The sequence below is a fragment of the Panthera leo genome, chromosome B1 (genome assembly GCF_018350215.1).
Source record: "Panthera leo isolate Ple1 chromosome B1, P.leo_Ple1_pat1.1, whole genome shotgun sequence".
In the NCBI taxonomy this organism is placed as follows: Eukaryota; Metazoa; Chordata; class Mammalia; order Carnivora; family Felidae; genus Panthera; species Panthera leo.
In genome coordinates this window covers 44,394,998-44,421,639 of record NC_056682.1, presented here as the reverse complement: position 1 = coordinate 44,421,639, position 26,642 = coordinate 44,394,998, and the positions used below count along the sequence as shown (strand labels likewise).

The window sequence follows — 26,642 nt, the reverse complement described above, 5'->3', positions numbered from 1 at the left end:
GGAAGCCTTAACCTCCTCAGATAAGCAGCACTGAAACTGAGATACTGATTGTTCATCTGTTTCATGTTCCACATTTGCTGTATGTTCTTACTGCTTGTGTCCATGAGTAGGGATATAGTATTTCTCAGGAATGTGACATCTGAGTCTGCATGGAAATCAAAGAGTGTTTTGTGTCATGCATTATCTACTCACTTCTGTAGGTTTGTTTGTTTGTTTTTTTTTTCTGTAATAATGTCATCTATATTACTATAGCATTGATACCTTTTATTTTTCTCTAGGCTTTTATGAATAAAATACTCTCTTCTTAAAATTCTTAATGATGTTATACCACTAGGGACCCTAGTAATATAAAGCAAAGAACAAGAATGATTAGGTCTTACTCCTCTCAGAGAATGGGACATGTAATTTATTTTATTTTGCCTAGAAATAAGAAGGATATTTGATTTTCTATATCTAGGCTTTATGTACCGACAAAGATCTTCAGGAAATGGGAATTCCCCTGGGACCAAGAAAGAAGATATTAAACTACGTTAGGACCAGAAAAAAATCAACGGTATGTTTAATATAGCTTGTAGGATTAAACAGTTTTTGACATCCTTGTATCCTTATGCTTTGTGAGGTGTTTAAGCAGCTAAGAAATTTTGTTAACTGATCTTCGGCTTTCTTTTTAGATATTAAACACATTTTTTATATTGACATCCTTAAAAAATATTATTAGCTTCAGAAATCTTATCTTCCCTGGAGTCTTCTCACCATTCCGTTTTTTTCCTTTCATAACCTTTTTATTGAAATACAATTCACATCACCTACCATAAAATTCACCCTTTTAAAGTATATAATTTAGCCATTTTTAGTGTATTCACAGAGTTGTGTAACCATTACCACTATCTAATTTGAGAACATTTCCATCACCCTAGAAAGAAACCCTTTTACCCATTAGCAGTCACTCCCCATTCCTTCCTCCTGTGAATCACTGGCCTTTCTGTTGTTATGGATTTTGTTATTCTGGATATTTCATATAAATGGAATCATAGTATGAGGCTTTTTGTGGCTGGCTTCTTTCACTTTAGCATAATGAACTTGAGGTTTATCCACGTTGTAATAGTACTTCTTCTACGTTCAGTTTTTTTGGCCACTGAATTCCTTTCCATATCTTAGTTGTCTTTCAACTTTGTGGCAGGCTGTTCAGTTCTTTCTTAAGGCCCAGTTCTTGGCCCAGCATCTGCATAAATTTCTATACTCATAGAGACATTTTGCTTCCATTAAAAGGGCATTGCACTTGATTGAACTCCTTAGCAACCCTCAGCATTCTTTTTCATCATGCTGTGCTGTTGTTTTCTCTCCTAATGGTTGCCTGAAGTTTCAACTGCTGACCAAATGGCTGTGTACAGCTTTTAACATTTTAGAGCATGTATGGATGTTAGTTCATTATTTACGACAATTTTTGTTTTCATCAGCTTTATCTTGTTTTTTTGAGGACTCTTCCTAAAATTCAGAACACTCGTAAGCATCCTTTCAAACCAATAAAAAAACTGTATAAACCTTTGGATATTTTTACTGCATAGCTTCACGGCATTGTATTATTCTTTAGGGTATTAATAGACCAATCCTGCAGCCAGCTTCAGGGGTGAATATATCTAACATCCCCAAAGAACTGGAGTTTTGCAATAAAACAGACTCTACTGGAAATGGTGACTATCTGGATGTTGGCATTGGGCAGGTAACAATTTTAATTAATTCTATTTGGTTATTTTATTGCCTGCCATTGGTATGGTAGGAACAATTGTCACTTCTGTTAACAATGAGAGATATTTTTATATCCTCTTTCCAGGTGTCTGTAAAATACCCCCGGCTCATCTATAAACCAGAAATATTTTTTGCCTTTGGCTCGCCCATTGGAATGTTCCTTACCGTCCGAGGACTAAAAAGAATTGATCCCAACTATAAATTTCCAACATGCAAAGGTTTCTTCAATATTTATCACCCTGTAAGCATTGGACATGTTTTCACCTGAATATTAGGGCTCATTGGTAAAGAGCACATAATTTTCTGTTTCCTTTTTTTTTTTTTTTTAATGGTTATTTCTTGATTTTGAGAGGGGGGAGGGGCAGAGCTAGGGAGAGTGAGAATCCCAAGTAGGTTCCATGCTGTCAGTGTGAGCCCAATTCAGGGCTCAATCCCATGAACCACAAGATCTGAGCTGAAAATAAGAGTCTGATGCTTAACCCACTGAGCCACTCAGGTGCCCCAAGAGCATATAATTTTCTGTTGTGTTGATTTGCTTTTTTTCTATATTATTTTGTGGTAATGAGACAGCTTATAATCGTTTGAATCTGAAAGTGATGAGGCAAAATAACTTTTTTTTTAATGAGCTTATAGTTATTCTTGCCTGATAGTTCCTAAGACTTTCTGAGTTTCTTCAGCAGAGGTATATATGTAGCTGTTATTTTTTTTCTATGTAGTTTGATCCTGTGGCCTATAGGATTGAACCGATGGTGGTCCCAGGAGTGGAATTTGAGCCAATGCTGATCCCACACCATAAAGGCAGGAAGCGGATGCACTTAGGTAAGTCTGAGTTCAGAACCTGTAATTCTAGACGGTCTGGTCAGTGCAGACTGACTGGATCTCATTCACTTTATTTAACTGTGTTGGACCCTAAACTCTTTGTAAACCATGTAATGTTGTTATTCATGTATGTTTCAGAACTGAGAGAGGGCTTGACCAGGATGAGTATGGACCTTAAGAACAACTTGTTAGGTTCACTGCGGATGGCCTGGAAGTCTTTCACTAGAGCTCCATACCCTGCCTTACAAGCTTCAGAAACTACAGAAGAAGCTGAAGCAGAATCGGAATCGAGTTCAGAGAAGCTAAGTGGTCAGTGACACTGTACACTTTGATTTCCTACATCACATCAGATAAGAGTAACTCCATGATGTGTAATTCTTATTCTCCCAGGAGTTCTTACTTACCCGTTTTTCCCTTTTTATTGTATAGGACCAATATTATGAGTCCTAATGGGCTTTCAGCTCTGCTAGTCTTTTCTATTATCAAATAGCCACGAATTATGGAAAAACATTATTTGTGAGGAAAAATGTCAAGAGAAGCTAAGCACCTGGTCAAGAGGCGTTAAAAGACATTCCTCACTTGGGAATTCTGGATGTTAGATTCCTCTGTGAAGCTTTTTCAGGGGAATGTCTGTGTATTCATTAGTCCGTTTTATTTTCCTGGCTGGGCACTAGCTCATATATCTCCTCTTAATTTCACAGTTAACTTTGCATTCTTTTTGCTTTAATTTTCAACTGCCTAAAGATTTCTATAGGTACATTTATTTATAAACCAGATGCAAATGAATTCGCTATCAGAGGTACAGGAAAGAAAAAATGGGATTGGACAAAATCATTGTGACTTGAGAAGCTTTAAGGGGATTGAAAGGAAGAAGGTGCAGAGAACTTGCTGAACAGAGAGTAGCTCATCCCATTGTAAACTTAGCCATCTGAGGGGAAGTTAGGGTAATCTTGGGGGACTGGAAGCTTTTAGATGGTTATTGTGGTTCCTCCATGTCCAGATGTTAACACAGAAGAGGCCTCTGTGGCCGTTAAAGAAGTCCCACCCATCAATGTGGGAATGCTGAATGGAGGCCAACGCATTGACTATGTGCTACAAGAGAAGCCCATTGAAAGTTTTAATGAATATTTATTTGCTTTGCAAAGCCATCTATGCTACTGGTAAGTGTTGTTTGCTTTTGTTTCTGGGGTGTGGGTTTTTACTTATTTATTTTTTTGGTCTGATTGTTTTACAGATATTTGATAGATACAGAAAAGAGAGGATAGGCTAGTGTACATTTGGGATTAGAGTGATTTCTCATTTAGGTAATTACAAAATAACAATCATGTCATTTAAAGAAATCTGATTTATTTATTTATTTATTTTTTAATTTTTTTTTTTTTCAACATTTATTTATTTTTGGGACAGAGAGAGACAGAGCATGAACGGGGGAGGGGCAGAGAGAGGGGGAGACACAGAATCGGAAACAGGCTCCAGGCTCCGAGCCGTCAGCCCAGAGCCTGACGCGGGGCTCGAACTCACGGACCGCGAGATCGTGACCTGGCTGAAGTTGGACGCCCAACCGACTGCACCACCCAGGCGCCCCTAAAGAAATCTGATTTAAACACGTTTTATTTTGCTGTTTGATAGAGCATGGGCAGATGATGCCAGCAGCCATGAGTTCAGTTAGTTTAGTTTTTAAAACCACTTTTTTTTTTTTTTAATGTTTACTTTTGAGACAGAGACAGAGCGTGAATGGGGGAGGGTCAGAGAGAGGGAGACACAGAATCTGAAGCAGGCTCCAGGCTCTGAGCTGTCAGCACAGAGCCTGATGTGGGGCTCGAGCTCATGGAGTGTGAGATCTGACCTGAGCCGAAGTCGGATGCTTAACCAACGAGCCACCCAGGCTCCCCTAAAACCGACGAGCCACCCAGGCTCCCCTAAAACCACTTTGGCTATTGGTAGGACAGGATGGGTATGTATGAATGCACTGGACAAATATGTTACTGTTGCTAAAAGTATTTTAAACCCATTTAAAAGTGTTTATAGTAGCTAGAACAGACTTTATTTTTTGTTTTGTTTTAATTTTTTAATTTTTAAAATGTTTCTATTTATTTTGAGAGAGAGAGATAGCAAGAGGGGGAGAGGCAGAGAGAGAGGGAGACAGAATCCTAAGCAGGTTGTGCGCTGTCAGGGCAGAGCCCGATGTGGGGCTCCAGCTCACGAACTGTGTGGTCGTGACCTGAGCCGAAACCAAGAGTTGGACGCTTAACTGAGCTACCCAGACACCCCTTTAATGTTTAATCTTTTAATGTTTAAATATTTTTTCAAGATTTAGAGATATAATTGACACATTATACAAGTTTAAGATGTGCAATGTGATTTGATACATGTGCATATTGTGAAGTGGTTAACACAATAGGATTAGATAACACCTCCATCACTGCACATAATTATATATTGTGCGTGTGTGTGTGTGATGAGAACATTTAAGATTTACTTTTAGTAACTTCCAGGTATACGGTACAGTGTTACTGACTATAGTACCTTGCTGTAATTAGATCCCCAGAACTTATTCAACAGAATTAATCATTATTAAATATAACTATCTGATGGATTGTAGAATGGATTAATGATGCTTTTTGAAATTCATCTATTAGAAAAGAACTTAATCATCAAATATTTGAAACTAAAGGAAAGTACAACTAGGAAAATAAGATGGGTAGGGGGTAAGAGTTCAAAAAATAATGCTTTAACGTCTTGAGAGGAATTTTTCTATTGAGTCCTGATAAAGGAGATTATTATTTGATGGAGTCAGTTTTATCTCTAGATAATAAGTACAGTAGAGGCCATGACATATAATCTAAGTGCAACTCAATAAAAGCAGTCCTGTAAGAGGCCAAAATAATGCTCTTAAGAATGATCTCTGCTGATGTGGCTTGATAGAAATCTGAAAAAGGGTTGCTTTCTTTTTAAATTATGGTTATTATATTTTTAAGTTTTTATTTAAATCCATTTAGTTACCATACAGTGTAATGTTAATTTCAGGTGTACAAGATAGTGATTCAGCACTTCATACGTCTACCTGGTGCTCATCACAAGTGCACTCCTTAATCCTCTCACCTATTTCATCCATCCCCCCACCCATCTCCCTTCTGGTAACCATCAGTTTGTTTTCTAGAGTTAAGAGTCTGTTTCTTGGTTTGCCTCTCTCTTTTTTTTTTTTTTTCCTATGCTCATTTGTTTTGTTTCTTAAATTCCACATATGAGTGAAATCATAGGTGTTTGTCTTTCTCTGATTTATTTCACTTAGCATAATACTCTCTAGCTCCATCCATGTTGTTGCAAATGGCAAGGTTTCATTCTTTCTTATAGCCGAGTAGTATCCATTGTGTATATATACTACCTCTTCTTTATCCATTCATCTATCAATGGGCTTGGGCTGTTTCCATATTTTGGCTATTGTAGGTAATGCTGCTATAAATATTGGGGTGTATATATCCCTTTGAATTACTGTTTTTGTATTCTTTGGGTTAAATACCTAGTAGTGCAATCACTGGATCATAGGGTGTTCTTTTTTTCTTCCTGTTTTTTAGTAATTTTACTGATTTTATTACTTTTACTAAGCCATTGTATCTTCCTCACACTCAGCGCAAAGAAATAAAACACTAGAAAGAAAAATACATCCTTGTTGTTATTCACAATAAAAAGCTCCTGGTTCATTTTATAGGACTGGGCATATTATGCAATAGGTAGCACTTAATGTCTCAAGTGGATCATTTTTTAATTTTTTTAAAAATTAATTTTTTTTTTAATTTAGAGAGGAGAAAGAGAGAGAATATGAGAAGGGAAGGGGCAGATGGAGACAGAGAAAGAGAATCCCAAATAGGTTCCATACTGTTAGTGCAGAGCCCGACCTGGAACTCAAACCATGAATCATGAGATCATGACATGAGCTGAAATCAAGAGTCAGACGCTTAACTGACTGAGCCACCCACGCGCCCGTGTAATTATTTTTTTTAATGTTTATTTTTGAAAAAGAGACTGGGTGCAAATGGGGAGAGGGAGACAGAGGATCCAAAGCAGGCTCTGCACTGATAGCAGAGAGCCCAATGCAGGCGTCAAACTCACAAACCATGAGATTACTCATGACATGAGCCGAAAATAGATGCTTAAGCGACTGAGCCACCCAGGCACCCCCAAAGTACGATTTTGATTCTGACCCACTGAATAGAATTTCATGCGTAGTTGGTGACTGACTAACACCATGAGAGCTGTGATGTATTGAACCATTTCTGTCGTATCCCCAGATCTCACTAAATAAGAAAATACCCTATGCATGAAAAGATAACAATATGTCCATAAATTTTATCTATAGGCTCTTTTTTTAGTGTAAGGTGGGAAAGAGGGCCCTTTCTTGAGTACAGGGGTACAAGTAGTATGGTCTGTAAAGATTGCTGGATTGATATATGTCTGTTATAAGGAAAGTTAAGGTATACATCAAAACAACTGCCAGATTAACGTCCACAACCTGTCTCAATTCTTCAAATAATGGAGCAAGTTCCTTTTCTAGGTTGACAATTAGTCCTGTATTGGCATTGCTGCTGGTTGTGAAACCATCAAAAGTAAACAATTGACTTGAACCACCCAGTAGGTGTTACAGTAACAGATGATACTTTCACTTTTTGGAAGTCCAAGTTTGCTCCTTTGGTCTGTTGGAAGAGCAAAAGTAGTTAAGAAACCAGGTCTCAAAGCATGCTCTGGAGCATTATCATTGGCTACTTTAATAAAAGGCACTTCACCTTTATGTGACACAACAATAGCATGGAGCTCTTCAACAACCTGATGATTTTTTATACAACAATCACTTTAGGTCATCTACCATGATGAACCCCTTTCTCCCACAGTCTCCACTCCTGGCTTTCTGGGCTGCTGTGTTCTCTCAGCTGTAAATTCAGGGACAGCTTCAAAGACAGTCTTGATCATAGGGTAGTTCTGTTTTCAACTTTTTGAAGAACCTCCTTACTAATTTCTTCTAGAGGTCTATTTTATACATATATAACACAGGTGTAAATATGTGACTGTATTATATGTCTCTTTTAACGAATACAGAAGTGTTATAGGTATCATTCTGTAACTTGCTTTTTCTACTAGCGAGTCTTGGAGTTTTTTGCCTATCAGGTATAGTTTCTCCATTCTTTTGTAGCTTTAGTACTCCACTATATGAATATTCTGTAATTCATTTAAATAGTCTTTTATTGCTGGGTCTCTTTAGATTTCTCTACTCTAGAACTTTATACACCTTGTTTATGTCATTTCACCTAATCATGAGTAGATCTGCAAATACTTACAGTTGGAGTTGCTGGCATTATGCCATATGACTTTTTTTTATAAATGGAATCCTATTATATATACCCTTTTTTGTATGGCTGCCTTCATTCTCCATGATGTGTATCAGTTTCTTTCCTTTTTATTGCCAAGTAGTAGTCTCTTGTATGAATGTACCCCAATTTGTTCATTTACCTGCTGGTGGACATTTGGGGTGTTTCCAGTTTTTGGCTATTATAGATAAAACTGTGAACATTCGTGTACAAGACTTTATATGGACATATTCTTTAGTTTCTCTTGGGAAAATACCTAGGAGTGGAATAATGGCTAGGTATCATAGGGTAAAAGTATTTTTAAAAGTGACTGCCAGGGGTGCCTGGGTGGCTCAGTCGATTAAGCGTTTGACTTTTGATCTCAGCTCAGGTCTTAATCTCAGGGTCATGAGTTCAAGCCCCGCATTGGGCTCTGCGCTGGGTGTGGAGCTGACTTAAAATAAAAAAGAAACTGCCAAACTTTTCCTGCCAGCATTTTCCATTCCCATCAGCAATGTTTGAGAGTTCCAATAGCTCCGTATCTTCAAGGGTACTCGGTATGATAACTTCATGATTTGTCTCTTAGCCTTTCTAAATGGGTTGTAATAGCACCTCACTATGGTTTTAATTTGCATTTCCCTAATGATGTTGAATATATTTTCATGTGATTGCCATCTGTACATCTTCTTTGGAGGACTGTTTCAATCTTTTGTCCATTAAGGAAAATAGATTATCTTTTTAAGTTTCAGGAGTTCTTTCTCTATGCTAGTTACAAGTCCTTTTCAGATACATGTTTTTTTCTCAGAATGTGGTTTTTCATTTTTCCAGCAAAATGTTTTAAAGAGCAAAAGTTTTTGATTTTGATATAGTCCAATTTATTGACGTTTGTGACTTTTTAACATATTTAAGAAATCTTTGCCAAATCCAAAGTCATTAAGATATCACTTGTGTTCTAGAAGTTCTATCATTTTAGCTTTTATATTTCGGTCTGTGATCCATTTTGGTTGAGTTAATTTTTTAATATGGTCTGAGGTAAGAATTGAAGTTCACTGGTTTGCATGTAGCTATCCAGTTGTAGCAACATTTATTTATTCAGATGGAGACTGAATTACCTTGGTTCTAGGTTGTTCCGTTGATCTATTTGCTTGTCTTTATGCCAGTAAAACATTGTGTTGATTACTGTAGCTTCAAAATAAGTCTTGAAATCAGGTATTGTGAGTCACCCAACTTTACTCTTCTTTATTTTAGCTACTATAGGTCCTTTGCATTTCCACGTATGTTTTAAATTGAGCTTGTTAATTTCAAATAAAAAGCTTTCTGGGATTTTGTGATTGCATAATATCTGCAGATAAAATGACAGAATTAACATCTGAATGATATTGAGTCTTCAGATCCACAAACACAGTATCTCTCAGTGTATTTTGGTCTTTAATTTCCTTCAGCAATGTTCTGTAGTTTTCAATGTATGTATTTTGCACACTATAGTTTTTATTTTATTTTTAAACTTGGTTGCTTTTCTTTTCTTTCTTTTCTTTTTTTAAAGCCTGGAGCCTGCTTGAGATTCTCTCTTTCTGCTTCTCCCTCCGCCCGTCCCCTTCTTGTGCATGTGCTCTTTTTCTCTAACAAAAAAAACCCAAAAAAACAAAAAAAAATGTCTAGCAGTATGTCTGGTAATGTAAAAAAAAAAAAAAAAAAATTTTGTAGTAAATGGCCAAGAACTGTTCCCTTTTCACAGAGTTCATTCTTGGGACAGTATGGGAAGAGCCATCCAGTTGGTCATCTTAGTTTTGTTTTGTTTTGTTTTTTACATTTTATTTATTTTGAGGGAGAAAATGTGAGCAGGAGAGGGGCACAGCGAGAGAGAGAATCCCAAGCAGGATCTGTGCCGTCAGCGACACAGGCTCTGTGCTGATAGCACAGGGTCTGCTTGGGATTCTCTCTCACCCCCTCTCTCTGCCCCTCTCCTGCTCATGCGCTCTCTCTCTCTCTCTCTCTCTCTCTCTCCACCCCCCCCTTCAAAATAAATAAACTTAAGAAAAAAGGTAACACTGGGGCGCCTGGGTGGCTCAGTTGGTTAAGTGCTTGACTTCAGCTCAGGTCATGATCTCAGGCTTATGATTTGGAGCCCCACATCGGGCTCTGTGCTGACAACTCAAAGTCTGGAGCCTGCTTCAGATTCTGTGTCTCCCTGTCTCTGCCCCTCCCCCGCTCATGCATGAGTGCACTCGCACTCTCTCTCTCTCTCTCTCTCTCAAAAATAAAAAGTAAAAAAAAAATTTTTTTTAAGGTAATACAATCACCTGGTTCAAAATTCAAGATCTAAAAGGGTATAATAATGAAGTTTCCCTCCCACCGGGCTTCTTAACCACTAGTTCCCATCTTATGACAGTCAGTGTTATTTCTCATGCATCTTCCAGATACTATTGTGTGTGTGTCCCAGCAATTGTTCGTATCCAGTTCATAAAGAAATTTGATTATATAAAATAACATCATGAAGGATTTTCTTAAGGATATATAGCTCAGGGACTCCTCGGTGGCTCAGTTGGTTGAGTGTGCAACTTTTGATTTTGGCTCAGGTCATGATCCCAGGGTCATAGGATCAAGCCCTGTGTCTGACTTTGTGCTGAGCATTTATTTTGAGAGAGAGAAAGAGCATGTGCGAGCAGGGGAGAGAAGAGAGAGAAGAGAGAGGGAGAGAGAGAATGCCAAGCAAGCTCCATGCTTCACAGAGCTTGATGCGGCACTTGATCTCACGACCCTGGGATCATGACTTGAGCCGAAATCCAGAGTCGGATACTCAAACCGACTGAGTCACCCAGGCGCCCCAACTTATTTATAACTGGAAGTTAGTATGTCTTAATTCCCTTCACCTATTTGCCCACACGCATCTCCCTTCTGGCAGCCACATTTGTTCTCTGTGTTTAAGAGTCTGGTTTTTTGTTCATTTGTATTTTAGATTCCACATATAAGTGAAATCATATGGTATTTGTGTCTGGTTCACTTCACTTAGCAACCTCCAGGTCCATTCATATTGTTGCAAAAGGCAAGATTTCATTATTCTTTATGGCTGAGTAATATCCCACTGTAAAATGAACTTTTTATTGTAAAAAATAAACTTGCACAGTGGTTGTGTAAATGAGGTAGTATGTGTAAAGCATCTTTAAGTATGAACGTTAGCTGCTGCTTTTTACAATGTAAGTTTTTCTCTTTACAGGGAGTCTGAAGATACCGTATTGCTGGTCCTCAAAGAAATCTACCAAACCCAGGGCATCTTCCTTGATCAGCCTTTACAGTGAAAATCAACTATGTATGGCTACTTAACGTGAGTTTTTAAATGTCATGTATGCTGCATGGTTCCTACATATTAATGTGTTATGGGGAACAGTGTAGACTTGGGCTCTTTATAAATATACTTTTCTCTTGCCTGTCACCAAGATCTAGGTTATTATTCATTTTTAGAGGGACTCTGGTTAAAATTCCTGGGGGAAAAAGCACAATAGCCCACTTAGAGAAAGGTTAGTGTTCATTTACTTTGCTAGTGATTTGGTCCAATAACACTTAATCATTTTTAGGATCTAAACTCAGAATCTTAATAGCTCTGATCATCTGAGAGTTACCATGGCAGTAGTTAGAATTTTAATTATGAACAACACATCCTGAGATTTAAGTTACTCAGACTTTTAGATGTGTAACAAGAAAGTCCATGTATCAGGCTCTGGCATTCTGCCTGGCTGCCTTCCAGCTGTGACTGCATCGTGACCTCTTTCCACTCTTCCCTAGACAGACACTGAAGGATCCTTCCCCAGAAAATCTACCTGCTTGTTGCTGCCGTTTTCCTCTCAGCCACGTCATTTCCTGCATGTTACCTGCCACTTACCACTGGGGTCTTTGGAAGATAATCTTTTTTGGAAGTGAGTAGAAAAGCAAAGATGGACCATATTGCTTTTTACCACTGGCTTCGTATAAGCACTCGCCATTCTTCATAGTGGGGCGTGTTTGCATCTTTAATTCTTGGGTGACAGGTGCCATCCTTTATTTTTATTGCTTATTCCTTGAGAGAGTATAAAGTCTGTTTTGAGTTTATTTTGGCTTGGGTAGACATTTTTCTAGGAGGTTATTGCTTGTCTTTAGAAAATGCTCTAGTTTGGAAACAGGCTTGAGATTCAGAAGGCATTTTGGGGTACACATGTCTCATTGGTGTTCTCTGCACTTGAAGGCTAAGTGGGTGTGTAAAAGACTGTTGAGCAAATTCTTTTGAGTCCACTTTTCTTTCCTACAAGTACTTTGTGAAGGACCAAAATGTAGCTGGGAGAGAGTTATTGTTTATTCTCTACGGCTGACAGTTGATCAGAGGAATCACTGATGCTGTTCATTATTTTCACAGCTGTTGGAGCTGCTCTCAGAGTCTAAAGTGGATAGTTTAGTTCACATTAGGTGCATCTTTATAAAGCAAAGATGTTATATATCCTAGACCTGTCTTTTTATATCGTGCTTCAACTTAGGAGAGTTTAGATGAAATTTGACTTAGTTATTGGATAGTAGCTTCTTTCTTAAGTTGAGGGCAAAGTTATACAAGCCTTGACAGGCTGCTTTGGTTATAAATAAAAATCTTTCAGGAGTACATCTATGGTGAAATAGAATCTGTGACAGTCAACCACCATATCCACTTGGGTGAAGGTAGTACTGTGTGCTCTGTTTGAAAACATTTTGTAAACACCATTGCCTTCCTTGGTACCCATAATCCAGAAAATGTATTAGAAGCCTCATGGCACAGGCAGTGTTGGTTGGGCAGGTCGGTTTGGCTAGGGGGAAATGTTTCTTTTTCTGCAAGAAAAACCTATGCCTGTCGGGGCCAAGGAACAGCTATTGTAGTCATTGTCAGAACATGCAAAGTGAAAGGTACCTTGAAGATGATGGGTGCGTGTAGACTAACTTTTTCCAGGCATCTGCTCACCACTGTGCTGTTTTCTTTCTCATTGGTCAGTTTGTCTTTGCAGTTCTCTTTGTGATAGTCCTTTACACTCCATAGGCCTGTAACAATGGCACAGGCAGGCAAGCTGTGTTTTCGTTTTTTATAAAAAATGTTTTTTTGTAAACGTATCATGGTATCCAGTGCATTGGCATGTAACATTCACTTCAGCCATCCCTTCAACTGCAGTGGTCTTTATCCCTTTCCAGAGAGGAAAGGAAAAGGAAGTTAATCACTGTCACCTTAGAGATGGTAGAGGTGAGGTTGGGGTACAGGGTCAGTGCCTGGCCTTTTCTTGTCCATCTGCTTTACAGGCTAATGCTGACTTAGCCACTAAGAAATGTCAGATACATGGAACACTTTTCTATATAAACTGAGTTTGAAGTAAGGGTTACTGAGAATTAAGTAGCATTAATTATATTTTAGAGGGGAAGCTTTTGTCAAGTTGTCTTCAAATTTAAGTTTATTCTTCCTATTAGCAGAATAGAGCGTATTTAAGAGTAAACCAAAGGACAAGCAAGGAGGAGTTCCTGTAACCAAAGATGAACAGCATAACCCTGGGATAGCTAGATCAACCACTGCTGGGACTAAGAAATGGTTCTTTCCTGATGGGGAGGGGCAGGCAGCTGTACAAGAGCTTGATGTCTCGTCTCTCCACCTGTGGTAGCATCATGGTTGCATATCACATAGGATGATAGGCTTGATTTAAATCCTTTAGTTACATATTATTTGCACATCTTTGGTCGTATCATGTGCAGTGTCTTGACCAAGACTATTTTTCAACTGTAGAGTATCATTTTATACATATTTCCTGCTACAGAATTTGTATTGCTTATTTCAGCAAGAGATTGTCTGCATGGAAGGATTAATAGTACTGATTAGCTTTCTAATATTTTGCACTTTTTGAAATGTTTGTTTTTTTACATGATTATATTTAAAAGTTTATGAAATACTGAAATAAAACCATATTGACCAGTTGCCTACTTTTACCTGGTTCATCCATTATACAGAAAGTTAACACAATAACCATTTTCTCCCCGTATATATTTCTAAAGCAAATTAAAAAGATAATGTTTGAGCAAAGAACTAATGTTTAAGTTCTTTTCCGGGGACTGGTGTTTTCTTTAGGCAGATACAGTAAAGCGTGGCAATTACAAAATAAATACTGAGACTGTTCTTCAGTAATTGCAGGTATCAGCCTCTACTACCGATAGTCGTGTCACTTATGTCAGATGGGGAATCCAGGGTTTTACTTTGGAAATGTTCTGGCTCTCGTGTGGTATTAAGGACCAAAAACACCCACAGTCACCATCTTCTTTGAATATCACATTTATTGAAGGAAAAAGACACACTGAAGATACAGAAACACATAAGCCAAGGTTATATTTAAAGTACGATTGTAAAGAGAAAGGTACTTGTAGGTCCTGTAGCATCTCCTGTAAAATTGTTCCTTATATCCCATTTGAAGAAGGGTCACAGAAAGTTCATTTTTCCGCTAGATAACCACATCTGTAATTTTTCTTTCCTGCCTTAGCCAGTTGGCAGAGTTGATGCATTTGGGCAGGTCTTCAGTCATGCATGGAGAGAAGGAAACTAGTGAGCACAGTTTAGGAGTATGTTTCAGTACTAGCAACTGAGGGTGGTTTCCACCTCATTTGTCCTTACCATTTTTTAAAACTGTTTACTTAGTAATTCAATAAATAATTTATGTCCACAGTATTTAAAATGGACAGCAATATTTAACTAGACTCAGGTAAGATACATATGTAGGAAGGTAAAACAGCCAGAATTGGACATTTTCCTATATAAGGTTTGATGGAATTGTCACCAGAGAAAGTAAACAGAACCAAAATAATTTAGTTTGGTCATGCCCTGGATTTTAAGATTTTGAGCTATAGAAAATGGAAATTCATCTCTAGCTTCTAGGATATGTAGAGGCTTCTTTGTAAAATCTTTTTTTCTTATTTTAGAGCCTGAGCGAGCAGGGGAGAGGGGCGGAGGGAGAGAATCTTAAGTAGGCTCCATGCTCAGCACAGAGCCCGAAATGGGGCTCAATCCCACAACCCTGAAATCATGACCTGAGCCAAAATCGAGTCGGACGCTCAACTGACTGAGCCACCCAGGCACCCCTTGCAAAGGCTTCTTTGTGAAAGATCCTTCCCAGAATGGCATTTAAATGAAATGTAAAATGCTGTAGATATTGGGATACCAGCTGGTAGACTACTGTATGATCTTTTTACCAAATGTGTGGCACAGAGCAGTGAAAAAGAACCTTGAACTTTGACTCCGTGATAAATCCATGTGAGCAAAACTGCATAAACATATGGAGGCAGAATGAAGTGCTGATGTCCTCACTTGTACCTCTTAAGAGACAAAAGGTCAGAAATTCTTGGGCAATTACGGAGGGTGATTCACCTGATCTCCACTGAGGTAATTCCAATTTCTAAATACTAAAATGATAAGGATCACCAGGCTTCTGTGCAATGGGAAGTACAAGTCTGTCCCGAAATGGTTTATGGCATTCTGCGTCAGTCAGCGGAGGATAATACTGCCTGTAGCAGACATAGGCAAATGTCAGGCCAATCATGGATCCAACTAGTACGTCTGAAAGAGAAGAGATAAGGTCTTCTCTTAATCATATTAGACTCGTAAATCATGTTAAAACACCATGCGGTGCTGGCATACTCATACTGCGAGTTCAACTGTAGATCACTGCAGTAAAGCGAATGTCTCAATAAGGCAAGTCAGATGAATTTTTTGGTTTCCCAGTGCAAGATGAAAGTTACGCTAATACTGTGCCGTAGTCTATTAAGTGTGCAATGGCATTACATCTAAAAAAAAAAAAAAGCATATACCTTAATTAAAAAATACTTTATTGCTAAAAAAATGCTAACCATCATCTGAGCTTTCAGCAAGTCATAACCACTGATCACAGACCACCATAACAAATATAGTGATAATGAAAAAGTTTGAAATATTCAACAATTACCAAAATGAGACAGGGAAACACGAAGTGAGCAAACGTGAAAAACTGGCACTGAGAGACCTGCCTAGCACAGCATCGCCACAAACTTCAATTTGCACAAGACACGTTATCTGTAAAGTGCGATAAAATGAGGTACGTCGGTACAGAGACCTTGGCCCTTCAGGTTTCTCTACTTGTTTGGGCTGCAAAAAACCTCCAATTCCAGGTTTATGGTTTCTTTAGGCTTTCTCAGTTTTGTTATATGAGTAATAGGATTATCATCAGGTTCTTTTCTAAACCAAATCAAAACACATCTTTAAATAAGTGTAAATAAGCCTTTTTCCAAGTATACCAGATTGAATTTTTTAAAAATTCGGAATAACGTTTCACTTAATGATATTAGCCCCTTTTTCATCATTTAAAGAGCTCTAGAGGAAGCAATAAACTCCTCAGGAGTTGCCTTTCTTTGCAGGAAAAAAAAAAAAGTTTATTCTTTAGGAGCCTTAGGGCTCCTAAGGACTTTTAGGAAATACTGTCAGGTTTTTTTTTTTTGAATTAGTTTTCTGGGAAGGTACTCTGTCACTTGGATGTTTTGCTTTGTCATTCAACTTAAATTTCTTTGGTTTAACTACAATTTTATGTTTTCTTGAACTTTAGTTTCTGAACAAAAACCTCATGACAACAAACTTGATTTTTAAGACCCTAAGTGAATTGAGCTTTTGAGGTTTGTGGTAAAAAATTTCTTAGAGAAAAATGAAATTCGTAGTTTATTCTGAACTTATGATGCTTCAGAATAATGGAAAATTTAGGACATTTCTCCTTAAAAGGAAACTGTGCTTTCCCATGCTCCATACAGCTGGTTCAGAAACCCAGACTTCTTTGTTTATTCATTTAACAGACACATTCAGCGTCTCCTCTATGCCAAATGCTTGGGGTAAAATGGTGGGTGAAACGTGCGAACTTGCACGGCACGAATACCTCACTTACCTTGCCAGTGATGCTTATAGTCACAGGTGCGGGAAAGTGCAATCACAGCTGCGAGGAGGAGAGGCGACAGAAAGGCACAGAACCTCCAAGACTTCCCACGGCCTTGTGGCGTGAAGCAATGTAACTTCCCCGCCAGGTAGAAGGAAGCAAAGGCCAGACCAGCAAATGCAACTAGAAGAGGGAAAACCTATAAGTGTATGTCTCTTAAAGGAAGCGCTGTCCTCCATCTGCAAATAGGTGGCGGGGGAGGGGGGGGGCATGCATGTTTTATTCTTTCTGGATACCCTTCTGGTAGAGATCATTGATGATGGAGAGGAGGAAACAAAAGGGAAAATGAAGGACTTTATTTTGTGTCCCAAAGTTAATATTTATTCTGAGAATAGTTTTTGGAATACTAACAATTGGGCAGGTTATTTAACTTCTCAATGCCTTCGTTTCCTCATGTATAAATGGGAATCATAAAAAATAATACTGCCCACCTCATTGTGCTATTTTGGTATTAAATGAGATAAGAATCAAAAATGCCTTCCAAAGAACCTGACGCATAGTAGTCCTTCAGCAAAGGTTAATGCTTTTATAACTAGTACAAGATTGCAGGATCTAGGCAAATAATACAACAATCCTAAAACGTTCCAGGTCTCATGAAGGTAAACTACTTCCTCTCTCTTCCCTGATTTTTGAGGCTCAGACTTGTGAAATCTTGGGGTTATTAAAGAAGCGGGGGTTCGCTAGTTTCTAGATACAAGAACAAAACTAGTGAGATGATCCCATCCTCACACATTTCCTAGGTTAAATTCAGTGGCCCCCCAAAAGGCAGAGATGTCAAGTTCACAGCGTACAGGAAGAATGTCCACTGGGGAAGCTCTTCCGGCCCTCATTCACCACGTCCTTGTCTCCTGTGCACTTCAAGTCAGAATGGGCTTGCCCATCCGGGAAGCAGCGGTAGAAGAAGTCTGGGCGTGGCCTGAAAGAAGCATGATCTCAACACAGATCGCCTGACAACGCCAGAAATTATTTTTTGGTTTTATCAGACATCCGTAATCTGTAATCCATTTACTCTCGGTCAAATGGTGTCCCAGGCAAAATAATGGAAGTGGATTAGGACAGTCACCATTAAAAGAAAAGCATTATTTCCAGGGTCAGCATTTAAATCGGGAGGTGGGGGGTGGGGTGGGGTGGGCGGGAGCCGGTCCAGCACATGATAAATTGTTAGGGCAAAGAGCAAGTCACCCTGCAGCTTCAGCAGGTGCTCTAGAGGACGTGGACCCTGCTGCGGCTGTCAGTGGGAAATGCTGTTCAGGGCAGCGAAGAGCCCAACTGTCACCTGCAGGACAACCATAGGGAAAGGGAGGAAGAGTTAAGTGAAAAAAGCAAGGTCAGAGGAGGAAAGGATAAGGAGGAAGCTGTGTGGTGCAGCCATGAACCACCTCCTGTGGGGGGGAGGAGGGGGAAGGGCTGGCACCCAGGTGCAGACCCTGCTCACTCACCTGCCCACTATCAGTTTTATTGTGTTGGTAAAGACACCGTTCAGAGCCAGGGCAAGGCTGGCAGCTGGAAAGCAAAGAAACTTACTGTTAGTTTCTGCCTCAGAGGCGCTGCATGGTCATTGTCTCTTGAGAGCAGCCGTGTCTTTTTGAGACAGGAACGGTCAGGCTCCAACCGGAGCTGAGCGTGGAAATAATTCTCTCAACGTGTTGCACAGAGAGAACTTCTGCACTAGGCTAAAGATGTTTCTGGGGTACAAATTATCCAGTGCATATAGGCACTGCTAGGAAGTTAACTACGTTCTTAGAGTGCTAGTTTTCGGTGTCATGGGTGACAGCACGCGTACAGGGGAGATAGGACTTTAGGAATGCAGAACCCCATGGTCTCCACCCGCTGAGGTCACACCTCCAGTGGCTGAAGCCCACAACTCCCACCTTCTCATTCCAGCACCAAGGAGGTAACCCAGCCAGAGACCGCTAGTTCTTACCCAGGCAGGCCTGTCTGCTGTCTGTCCCGCCCGCCTTCTTGAGACATCTGGCCAGGAGGATCAGAGACAGTGGGGAGAGAAATGCAATGACCTGAACCAGAACATGGCAGAGGTTAAAAAACCAAACCCGGAGACCACTAAAGGAGCTCCCACAGGGAAGAGGGGTGGTAGGGACAGCAGAACTCACGTGTCAGAGCTCCCTGTTCCCGTCAATATAAGCAGCGTCAGATTGGGCACTAGCAGCTCCACCAGCAAGTAACACCATCACCCCATTATTCTAAATGACCAGTTCCCTCGGGCCATCCCCATCCTAAGGAACAGAGCTCAGAACATGGCCCTGGAGCAAAAACTGACATCTTGCTAAATTTGGATCCTAATCATAAGGAAACAAAATTTTTCGCACATCAAGGGGGACAGTAAGTTTCCGTTTTGGAGCCAAAACGACCACTTCCTGCTGCTTCCTGGCATTAAGCTCAGTAACAGGTACTAAGGGTCAGAAGGAAGGCTAGTTTTCCACGCACAAACATGGGCTTGGTAGGGAAATACTCTGCTTCCACATACGGATTCCGGTAAAGCCACATCTCCTCTGGTTGGATCAGCCGCTGGAAGGGAGGGAGAAGCTCCGTTACCCTAAAGGGGAAACAAAAATGTGCAGAGCCTGTCGGCTTGTTTCCTGGGACGGCTGGGGCTTCCCACCTAGGGACCCCGGACCTCGGCCTGCGGGCGGCGCTTGAGGAGCCCCAGGCCGAGGCAGTTGCTGCCTGCCTGCCCGCCTCCTTTGGGTCGGCAGCCCGTCTGGAGTGGGGTCCGATCGCAAGACGCTTACAGGAAGGCCGCGAACAGGGCGATCCGCACGCCCAACTCGGCCCCGAGGGCCGCCGCCGCCGCCGCCGCCTTCTCCATCCTGCGCTCGGCCCCGGACAGACGCCGCGCTGACGTGGCTGCCGCTGCGGCGGCTGCGGGGCGCGCGCCCGCCCCCCTGGAGGGCCGTCCCGGGAGGCCGGGCCTTGGCTCCTCTCAGAGCGGGCTAGCGGGCGCCGGGGGAACTGCGCGCGCAGAAGGCGGGCGGCCACCTCGCTGCTGGGGCGGGTCGGCAACCCCGCGAGCAGGAGGGGCGGCTCCGGGGCCGTCCCGAGAGCAGCACCTCGCCAAAGGAATGGGGAGCAAGCGGGGCCGTTCTAGGGTGCTGGGCAGGGAGCTGGCTCCCGGTGCCCAGCCAAGCAGCAGTTTCTCCGTGGAGTCTGAGAAATCGGATGAGAAGGACATCTATCCCCGTGGCGCCCTTCGCCAACCAGTCGGTGCCTCGATATTCTCCTACCACGCCAAGCGGGGAGCGACATTCTCCAAGGAACTCACCTCTATGAAAACCAAACCAAACCCCACGAGTGCGGCCCCACGTTTATTCGCAGCGCAGCGGCGGGGACATCCCGAAGGGCCCTGCAGTGCTGCGGCCTCACCGCCGCCCCCCTCCCCCTCAGGGTGCACATCTTGGGCCATTCAGCCCTGCGCCGGGTCCCCTCCCTCCCATTATGACCCCTTGTCCAGTACTTGTGGCAAGAAATGACAGGCAATGAACAAGTCCACAATTAATTTGTAACATACAGGACAATTTATTGAAGTCAATCTCAAGCAAAATCTGAAATCAGTGGAATGTCATTAAGAACCTTTCCAAATTAATCCTCACGGAAGCAAAAAACACGTCTGAATTCCAAAGTAGTTGTCAAATAAAAAAAGGCAACATCTCAGTAAATATAACGTACAAAAATTTATGTTCCTACCAGCACACACAGTAGTTAGAAGCTTAAAATTACAGGCAATCCTAAATGTACTGTAACTAGTCACCAATAAGCTATCTATATACAGGTTAACCAAGCTTTACACGTTTCACACTATGCAGTAAAACATAGGTCGATCAACAAAATCCCCAAAATATCATGTATCTTGAAGTCTATGTGGCAACATCAAGTCATTATACAGTAATGCCCTAGTGGAACACCCCCCAGGGAAAATGAACACTAATCCCTTAGTGTCAAGAGCTTCTAGCCAAGCCACAGAAACCCAAAAGAGATTGACTTTAGTGAATATTGATGCTCTGTTATTAAAGACTCAAATCTCAAGTGATTTAGGCAAAATAACATTTCACAGGATCTACAAAGTTTATTACAGATAAACAAAGTACAGAAATAACCAATCTACAAAGGTCATTATCATAAAGATCACAAGAAAATGAAAACAGAATCTGTAGGTATCTGTGTTTGTGCAATATCACAAGTGGTTACAAATGAATTTCTCATACCAATTCCAATTATGCACACACCCCTGTATATAAAAAGGACCTAATTATTAGCCAGTTGTAATCATCATTTAGCATCTTGGTCATCGGAGGCAATATGATTTTCTTTTTTGACACAGGGTATGTGACAGCACAAATGAGATAAAAGTAGAAAAGTAAATTTTATCCAGTCCACTCCTAAACTGACAAGAATACCTTACGAATACCTTATCTCGGGGATCTGCTGGCTGCTGAGAGCCACCAGCTCGAGTCAGAGGTCCGCAGCAGGCAGGGAGAGGGCGCACTGGCACCCGAGGGTGCTTTCTTGCTAATCCGCAGATGGAGAAGGTCACGTAAGAAAACTAGGGGCTGAATAAATGACTTTGGCAACTGTTTATCTTTTCCCTTTGTCTTACACGTAATGGACTTGCACGGGCTACTGAGGCACAGGTCGCTCTCCTCCTCCTCCCCTTTCACACGTATGTGCCACAAGCACCTGAACTTGTCACCTAAGCAATGGACTGACAAGAAAAGAACGGAAATGTTTTGTGAAACACGCAGGTTACACCCTGCATTTCAGGAGTGCAACGTAAGTGCAAATTTTTGTTTTTTTCCCTACACAGGCATATATATTAAAAGGAAAGAGGAGGTGCACGGGGATAGGGGTGACAAAATGACAAAATAAAGAACATACATAGGAAATATTCATAAAAATGCTGCTGGTATTTCATGCAAGAGTCTCTTCCTCAAATGCATACATGAAATCTGAGATATCTACTGTGGACACCCTCTCCCATTTGCAGAACTTTGCCTTTAATCCAAGTTAAAGAGGATAAGAGACTAGGCTATTTGTTTTCAAAACAGTATACAAAACAATGCTTTCTACTTCATAAATTTAAAAATAACTGTAAAATAAGGGGAATCTGAAGAGTTTCAAGTACTTAAAAAACCTGAATTCAATGAGGCAGAGGTCTCAATGTTAAAGTGACTACTTCGTACCTGTGGTAAACATGATCAGTCCCCGCCCTCACCCTATTCTACCCCTTCTCTCCCGGTCCCCGCCCCAGGTAAAAGTCGGTAGATTTCAGTATATACAAATTCCCAACTTTTCAGTATTTGTTAATACATGGCAAAGCTGTCTAATTACATCTATTCCCCAGCTCATCTGAAACTGGGAGTTCTACTCTTTGTTTACATATAACCAGGGACCAATTCGAGGTGGCTCTGGGCCAAAGGAAATGGTTCCCAATGATCTCGTCAAGTCGCAGCAACAAGGCCCAACGACTTGGGGCGGCCAGATGCCGCAGCCTTGGAAGAAGGAAGTGGAGCGGAATTTGCGCTGCCCAGCGATAAAGCAACTTCCCCAAGGTCATGGTACCTCACGGAGAAGTACATCAAATGTAAGATTCCCAAGCCGTGAGGACTCCACGGCAACTCGTTTCCTTACCCTGTCGGGACGTGGCATGTGGCAGCACCTTAAGGTGAATGCTAAAGGAAGAGCATGGGACTTAAAAGGAAGTGAAGGACGAGCCACGAATCCCGGGCAGTCCAGAGACTCCCCCCTGCACAGCGGCCTCCCCACCCTCCACACTGCAGCTCTGGGTCCGGCCCCGTGGAGCACAGACCACGCGACTAGTCCAAAAGGAAACTCTACTTCATGAACCATGAAAGAAACGTGTCCAACAGCCTGCCCTGAGAGTCCTTTACATGATTATCTCAGAATTTCAAAACATTTTTCACAAGCACGTTTCCAAATATTCTGTGGAAATGGCAGAAGGGAGCTAGGAGCAGCCACCAACCCCCCCCCCCCCCCGCCATTATTTATTTATTTATTTAAGATATGGTCCTGACTTGAACACACAGCTCCAAGTTTCAATGATTCTAAAAGGCAGCCTATTCTATAGCTCAGGCCATCATTTTTGAGAATTAAGGTAGAGGAGGAACTTGTTAAGATAAAAATGAAAATAAAACCCACCTCCCTCCTGACTCTAGCCCTGATTAGATATTACAGGAGTGAATCACTTCCTCCAGCTGCTTTGGCCTTCCAGGAATGAAGGGTCAGCCACCCCCTTCCAGCCCCAGGCGGCCCTCCTGACTCCCTTGTGACCGGGGTCCAGCCCCTTCCTGCACTGCACGCGCCTGGAGGGCTTCCAGGATTTCCTCTGTAGTTGTTACTGTCTGATTTCTGAAGCTTTACGCTGATGATCAAAAATTTTACATTCACTTCTTCTTCCAAAGAATTAACAGGAGGCTAAAAAAAAAATACCACCATTATCCCATGCTGCCATGAGCTATCTCATTTTTGGACAAGAATAAAAACCAACCATCTATGCTCTGACCACACATACAGATTTAAAAGTTAACAAATACCAACTTAAGCCTGAGAGAGAGACACGTCTTTTGGAATACCTCACTGGTGAGGCGCAGTTGAGCGCAACTCTCTCTCCCTCTCTGCTTCTATCACCTGCAACTTGGAAATACATGAAAGAGGTCAGGAGTGACACCACGGAGGTGTGAGGAGAGCTCCTTGGCACTGGCAGGACTGAAGCCACTTTTCGGACTGTTAAAGAGCAGTCACGGACAAAGACTCCAGAGCTGTGGTTAGCCACTTTGTTTTCTACCCTGATTTCTGAAATGGCAGAACAATCCTATTAGGTACCCCCCACCCCCAACAAAAACGATGAAATCTCAGCAGAGCTGTTACAGATACATGAACCAAACACGACACAATGAAGAAGCTGCATAAAAATACTTAAACCTAAGGTACCTGCAGTGCAGAGGATGTACCCTGGCTTACCGTAGAAAAGTCCTCAGATATTAAATAGCACTGAGTTGGAAACAAAGCAAGGAGAGAAGATTTCATGTTTGATACTATTTCAACAAGAGTTGCACTTCGAATGTTAAAGGAAATCCTTCATGTTAGTAAGTTTAAAAAAGCAAACATCATATATATATATATATATATATATATATATATATATATATACACACACACACACATATATATAAAGTTTTAGTATGATAAAACCTAGATTTTCTTAAATTATTTTTTAAAAGGATATCAAACTATATAATTGCTCAAGAGCAATTATGTTGCAAAAGAGTTTAGTGTTTTGGTGAAGCTGTACTTCATGTTACTCATAGCAATTATATTTGGTAACACGTACAGCATTTTCCATTTTGCTCTTTCTTCTGGGACCATGTCTGATCAATAGAATTACTGGAGGCCCAAGAAGTCACCTCAGAATTAATTGCTGGAATCAGGCAAATGGCAGTTTAGGAGCTTAAGTAAAGGAAGTGTAGTGTGGTTTTTGTTTGTTTTGTTTTTTTTTTTTACAAGAGAAAATCCAGTACGATTACACATTTACATTAAAAAAAGACAGAGAGAGGCACAAAACAGTGTTTCTTCTTTTTTCCAGAGAAGAACTCTAAATTGACAAGAAAAAAGGAACACGCGTGACACAACTGAAGGAATGTGGCCGAGCATCTACTCTCTCAACCTTCATAAGGTTCCTAGAAACTTCTTGAGGGGAAAATAAATGCTACCAGGTATCAGCAACTGTAAGCAGTCAGAATCCACAGAGAAAGTTATAGTTCATTCAAGCTAGCCCTAGACTTCTACTTAGCACAGTGTTACAACAAGGTCTGACATGACTAATTACTTCATACCAGGAATACTGGAATATACATATTCCTAAACATGAAATGCAAGTGAATTTTGTGGGCAGACACCTTGGTACACTTGCATCTGTGAGATCCAAGCATCACCACCAACCATTTTTGCTAACGCTGCTTTCTCGGGAGCTTCCCTAAGTGCTTCCTACAACGAAGTGTGTTTGTGTGGCTCTTACCTACCCTGTAGAAGTGTCCCCCTTCCTCAATGGGGGCGATGTTGGTTACTAGATAATACGAGATATAAATTGTCTACATAGAACTTGGGGCTGCTCCTACCCCTTCTGCCCCCCAAATTAGGAACTAAACCAAGAAACCTACTCAGATGCAGCTCAGATTCATTTGTGTAGTTCCCACTAGGAAACATGGCTAAGCGGCCAGCAAGCTGACAAAGGGAATGTTTGATTGGGACAGGGAAGCAGAGACAAGAGAGGAAATGCCCTTAATTCTCTCCAAGATGGACGAGGGGGCTCCACTACACTGAACAGAAAATGGTGCTTGTATGATCCAGTGTCTGGTCTGGGCCTCTCGTCTCCCGTTATCTGCCTTTGTCAGTGTGCCAGGATAGAGGGGGGATGACCACTCATGTCCACATAAACACACTTCATCAAAAATGTCCACGATCAATGGAAAACATTTCCAACTCAGTGAACGCACCCCCTTCTGTCTTTCTCCAAAAGCCAAAACCACATTACATTCCTTTCTAGGTAGAGTTATCACGTCATAAAGCCCACCTAGGTTAAGACCACAGAGGTAAAATCCACTGAGGCATTTTGTTCTCAAGAGGCCAGATCCAATACTCCCATAAAGCCCTTCTCTGAGACTATGAAAGACGTTCTGAAGGGAAAGAGAAGTCAGCCTCCCTACTGCTCAGCAAAGAGGTATATGAAGATCATCAGAGCCTTTTCCAGAGGGCCTGCTCCAGCTCCTACGTGAGACGCACACGCACACTGAACAGACTACCTGAACTACATTTCTTAAGATAAAAAAAAAAAAAAAAAAAAAAAGAAAATAAATAAAGGAATGATGGCTACTTTTGCTTTTTACACCCAAGGAACACATCCTAGACTTCAAATTTATCTCATTAACAAAACTTTCTCTTCTAAAAGCGAAGACATCTCTTTTCCCAGCTGCAAAGGCATTGAAGCACAATAAAAGGCAAGAAAAGACCAAGGGAATCTGGCCCGCTACAGAAGAGGCCGCAAGCTGACAAAACAGAACCAGATCCCAGCAAGTGCTCCTGCCCGCGCCACCCGGCTCCCCATTCGCACTTCAGTAAGGCAGCGCTGAAGGCCAAGGCCGCGCACCGCAGCCGGCTCTTCTTCCACTAACGCGTCACCGATTCCCCTTTTTTCTTTTCTCTTTGTCATTTCAATAAAAAGAAAAAAAAGAAATCACCACCCATTTATTCTCTCAGGTCTTCTCCACGATCCTGCGATTCCAACTTGCATTTGATCTTGCTCCAGTACTCTGCCGACACAGGAGATTCGGGGTCGTGCTCCGAGCAGCAGAGCCGGCCTTCCAGGGCCGAGGGAACCAGAGCGCCCTCTCGGTGATCTTTACAGAAGGAGCGCGGGCAGAACTCGCAGAAGGAGACGGCGGCGCTGCCGCACTCCCCGCACTGGTGCCACGGGCACTCCCACTTTCCTAGTGAGGGGTGGGGACAGGGAAAAGAGCCCCATCAGTGCCCGCCTCGACGACCCGTGAAACACCCTCGTTCCCAACGTCTTCTCTGATTGGAGACCGAGTTCACCTGAGCACCACTCCGAATTTCAGCCAAACTTACGAGCAGGTGCACTGGTGAGCCCGGAGGCGTGCTGCTCCCCGAAACTCAATGCCACAGGAGCCAACTGCTCACCCAGGGCAATAGGGACACAGAGACCAGTCTCTGCTGGCTCGCA

General features: G+C 41.5%; 3 protein-coding genes and 1 pseudogene across 22 annotated transcripts in view; 1 reads left to right on the top strand and 3 right to left on the bottom strand.

Moving 5' to 3' along the window:
* DDHD2 (DDHD domain containing 2) overlaps positions 1-17,708 on the top strand; it is a 30,350-nt gene extending 12,642 nt beyond the window's left edge. For 2 of the 4 annotated variants that reach the window (XM_042934822.1, XM_042934819.1), the window contains exons 12-19: positions 458-553; positions 1,592-1,720; positions 1,832-1,987; positions 2,463-2,565; positions 2,704-2,874; positions 3,566-3,725; positions 11,119-11,226; positions 11,689-14,114. In XM_042934822.1, coding sequence (XP_042790756.1) covers positions 458-553; positions 1,592-1,720; positions 1,832-1,987; positions 2,463-2,565; positions 2,704-2,874; positions 3,566-3,725; positions 11,119-11,200 — 897 coding nt within the window. In that variant the 3' untranslated portion in view covers positions 11,201-11,226; positions 11,689-14,114. Of the gene's footprint in view, positions 1-457; positions 554-1,591; positions 1,721-1,831; positions 1,988-2,462; positions 2,566-2,703; positions 2,875-3,565; positions 3,726-11,118; positions 11,227-11,684; positions 14,115-17,613 lie in introns of those variants that run through there. The other 2 variants (XR_006201595.1, XM_042934821.1) reach the window with 2 other exon arrangements.
* Positions 6,932-7,429, bottom strand: LOC122217199 (annotated as a pseudogene).
* PLPP5 (phospholipid phosphatase 5) lies at positions 14,179-26,211 on the bottom strand. 14 transcript variants are annotated; one of them, XM_042934861.1, is made up of 8 exons: positions 26,140-26,211; positions 19,319-19,427; positions 18,798-18,888; positions 18,313-18,376; positions 17,665-17,789; positions 16,826-16,996; positions 15,289-15,477; positions 14,179-14,439 (listed from the first exon to the last, which is right to left on the bottom strand). In XM_042934861.1, the coding sequence occupies exons 1-7, from the start codon at positions 26,190-26,192 to the stop codon at positions 15,317-15,319; spliced, it is 774 nt and encodes a 257-aa protein (XP_042790795.1). In that variant the 5' UTR covers positions 26,193-26,211; the 3' UTR covers positions 14,179-14,439; positions 15,289-15,316. The 14 variants fall into 14 exon arrangements, with proteins under 14 accessions (XP_042790795.1, XP_042790800.1, XP_042790796.1 ...); XM_042934866.1 differs by having other exon boundaries at positions 19,359-19,399; positions 26,140-26,161; XM_042934862.1 differs by lacking the exon at positions 26,140-26,211 and adding an exon at positions 20,154-24,016 and having other exon boundaries at positions 18,798-18,844; positions 19,359-19,399.
* The window catches only part of NSD3 (nuclear receptor binding SET domain protein 3), a 111,656-nt gene continuing 111,160 nt past the window's right edge, over positions 26,147-26,642 (bottom strand). For all 4 annotated transcript variants that reach the window (XM_042934814.1, XM_042934817.1, XM_042934815.1 and 1 more), the window contains exon 24: positions 26,147-26,388. In XM_042934814.1, the coding sequence (XP_042790748.1) occupies positions 26,147-26,388 (242 nt within the window). The remainder of the gene's footprint in view (positions 26,389-26,642) is intronic.

Excerpts from the sequence above, each read along its gene's own strand:
- PLPP5 (XM_042934858.1), bottom strand. The coding sequence starts at position 20,294 with ATGGCCCAAGATGTGCACCCTGAGGGGGAGGGGGGCGGCGGTGAGGCC. Across the intron at positions 18,889-19,318 it reads TCCCTACCAAGCCCATGTTT|GTCATTGCATTTCTCTCCCC; the intron begins GTGCGTGGAAAA and ends GTTCTGGTTCAG. Across the intron at positions 18,377-18,797 it reads CAGCAGACAGGCCTGCCTGG|CTGCCAGCCTTGCCCTGGCT; the intron begins GTAAGAACTAGC and ends TTTGCTTTCCAG.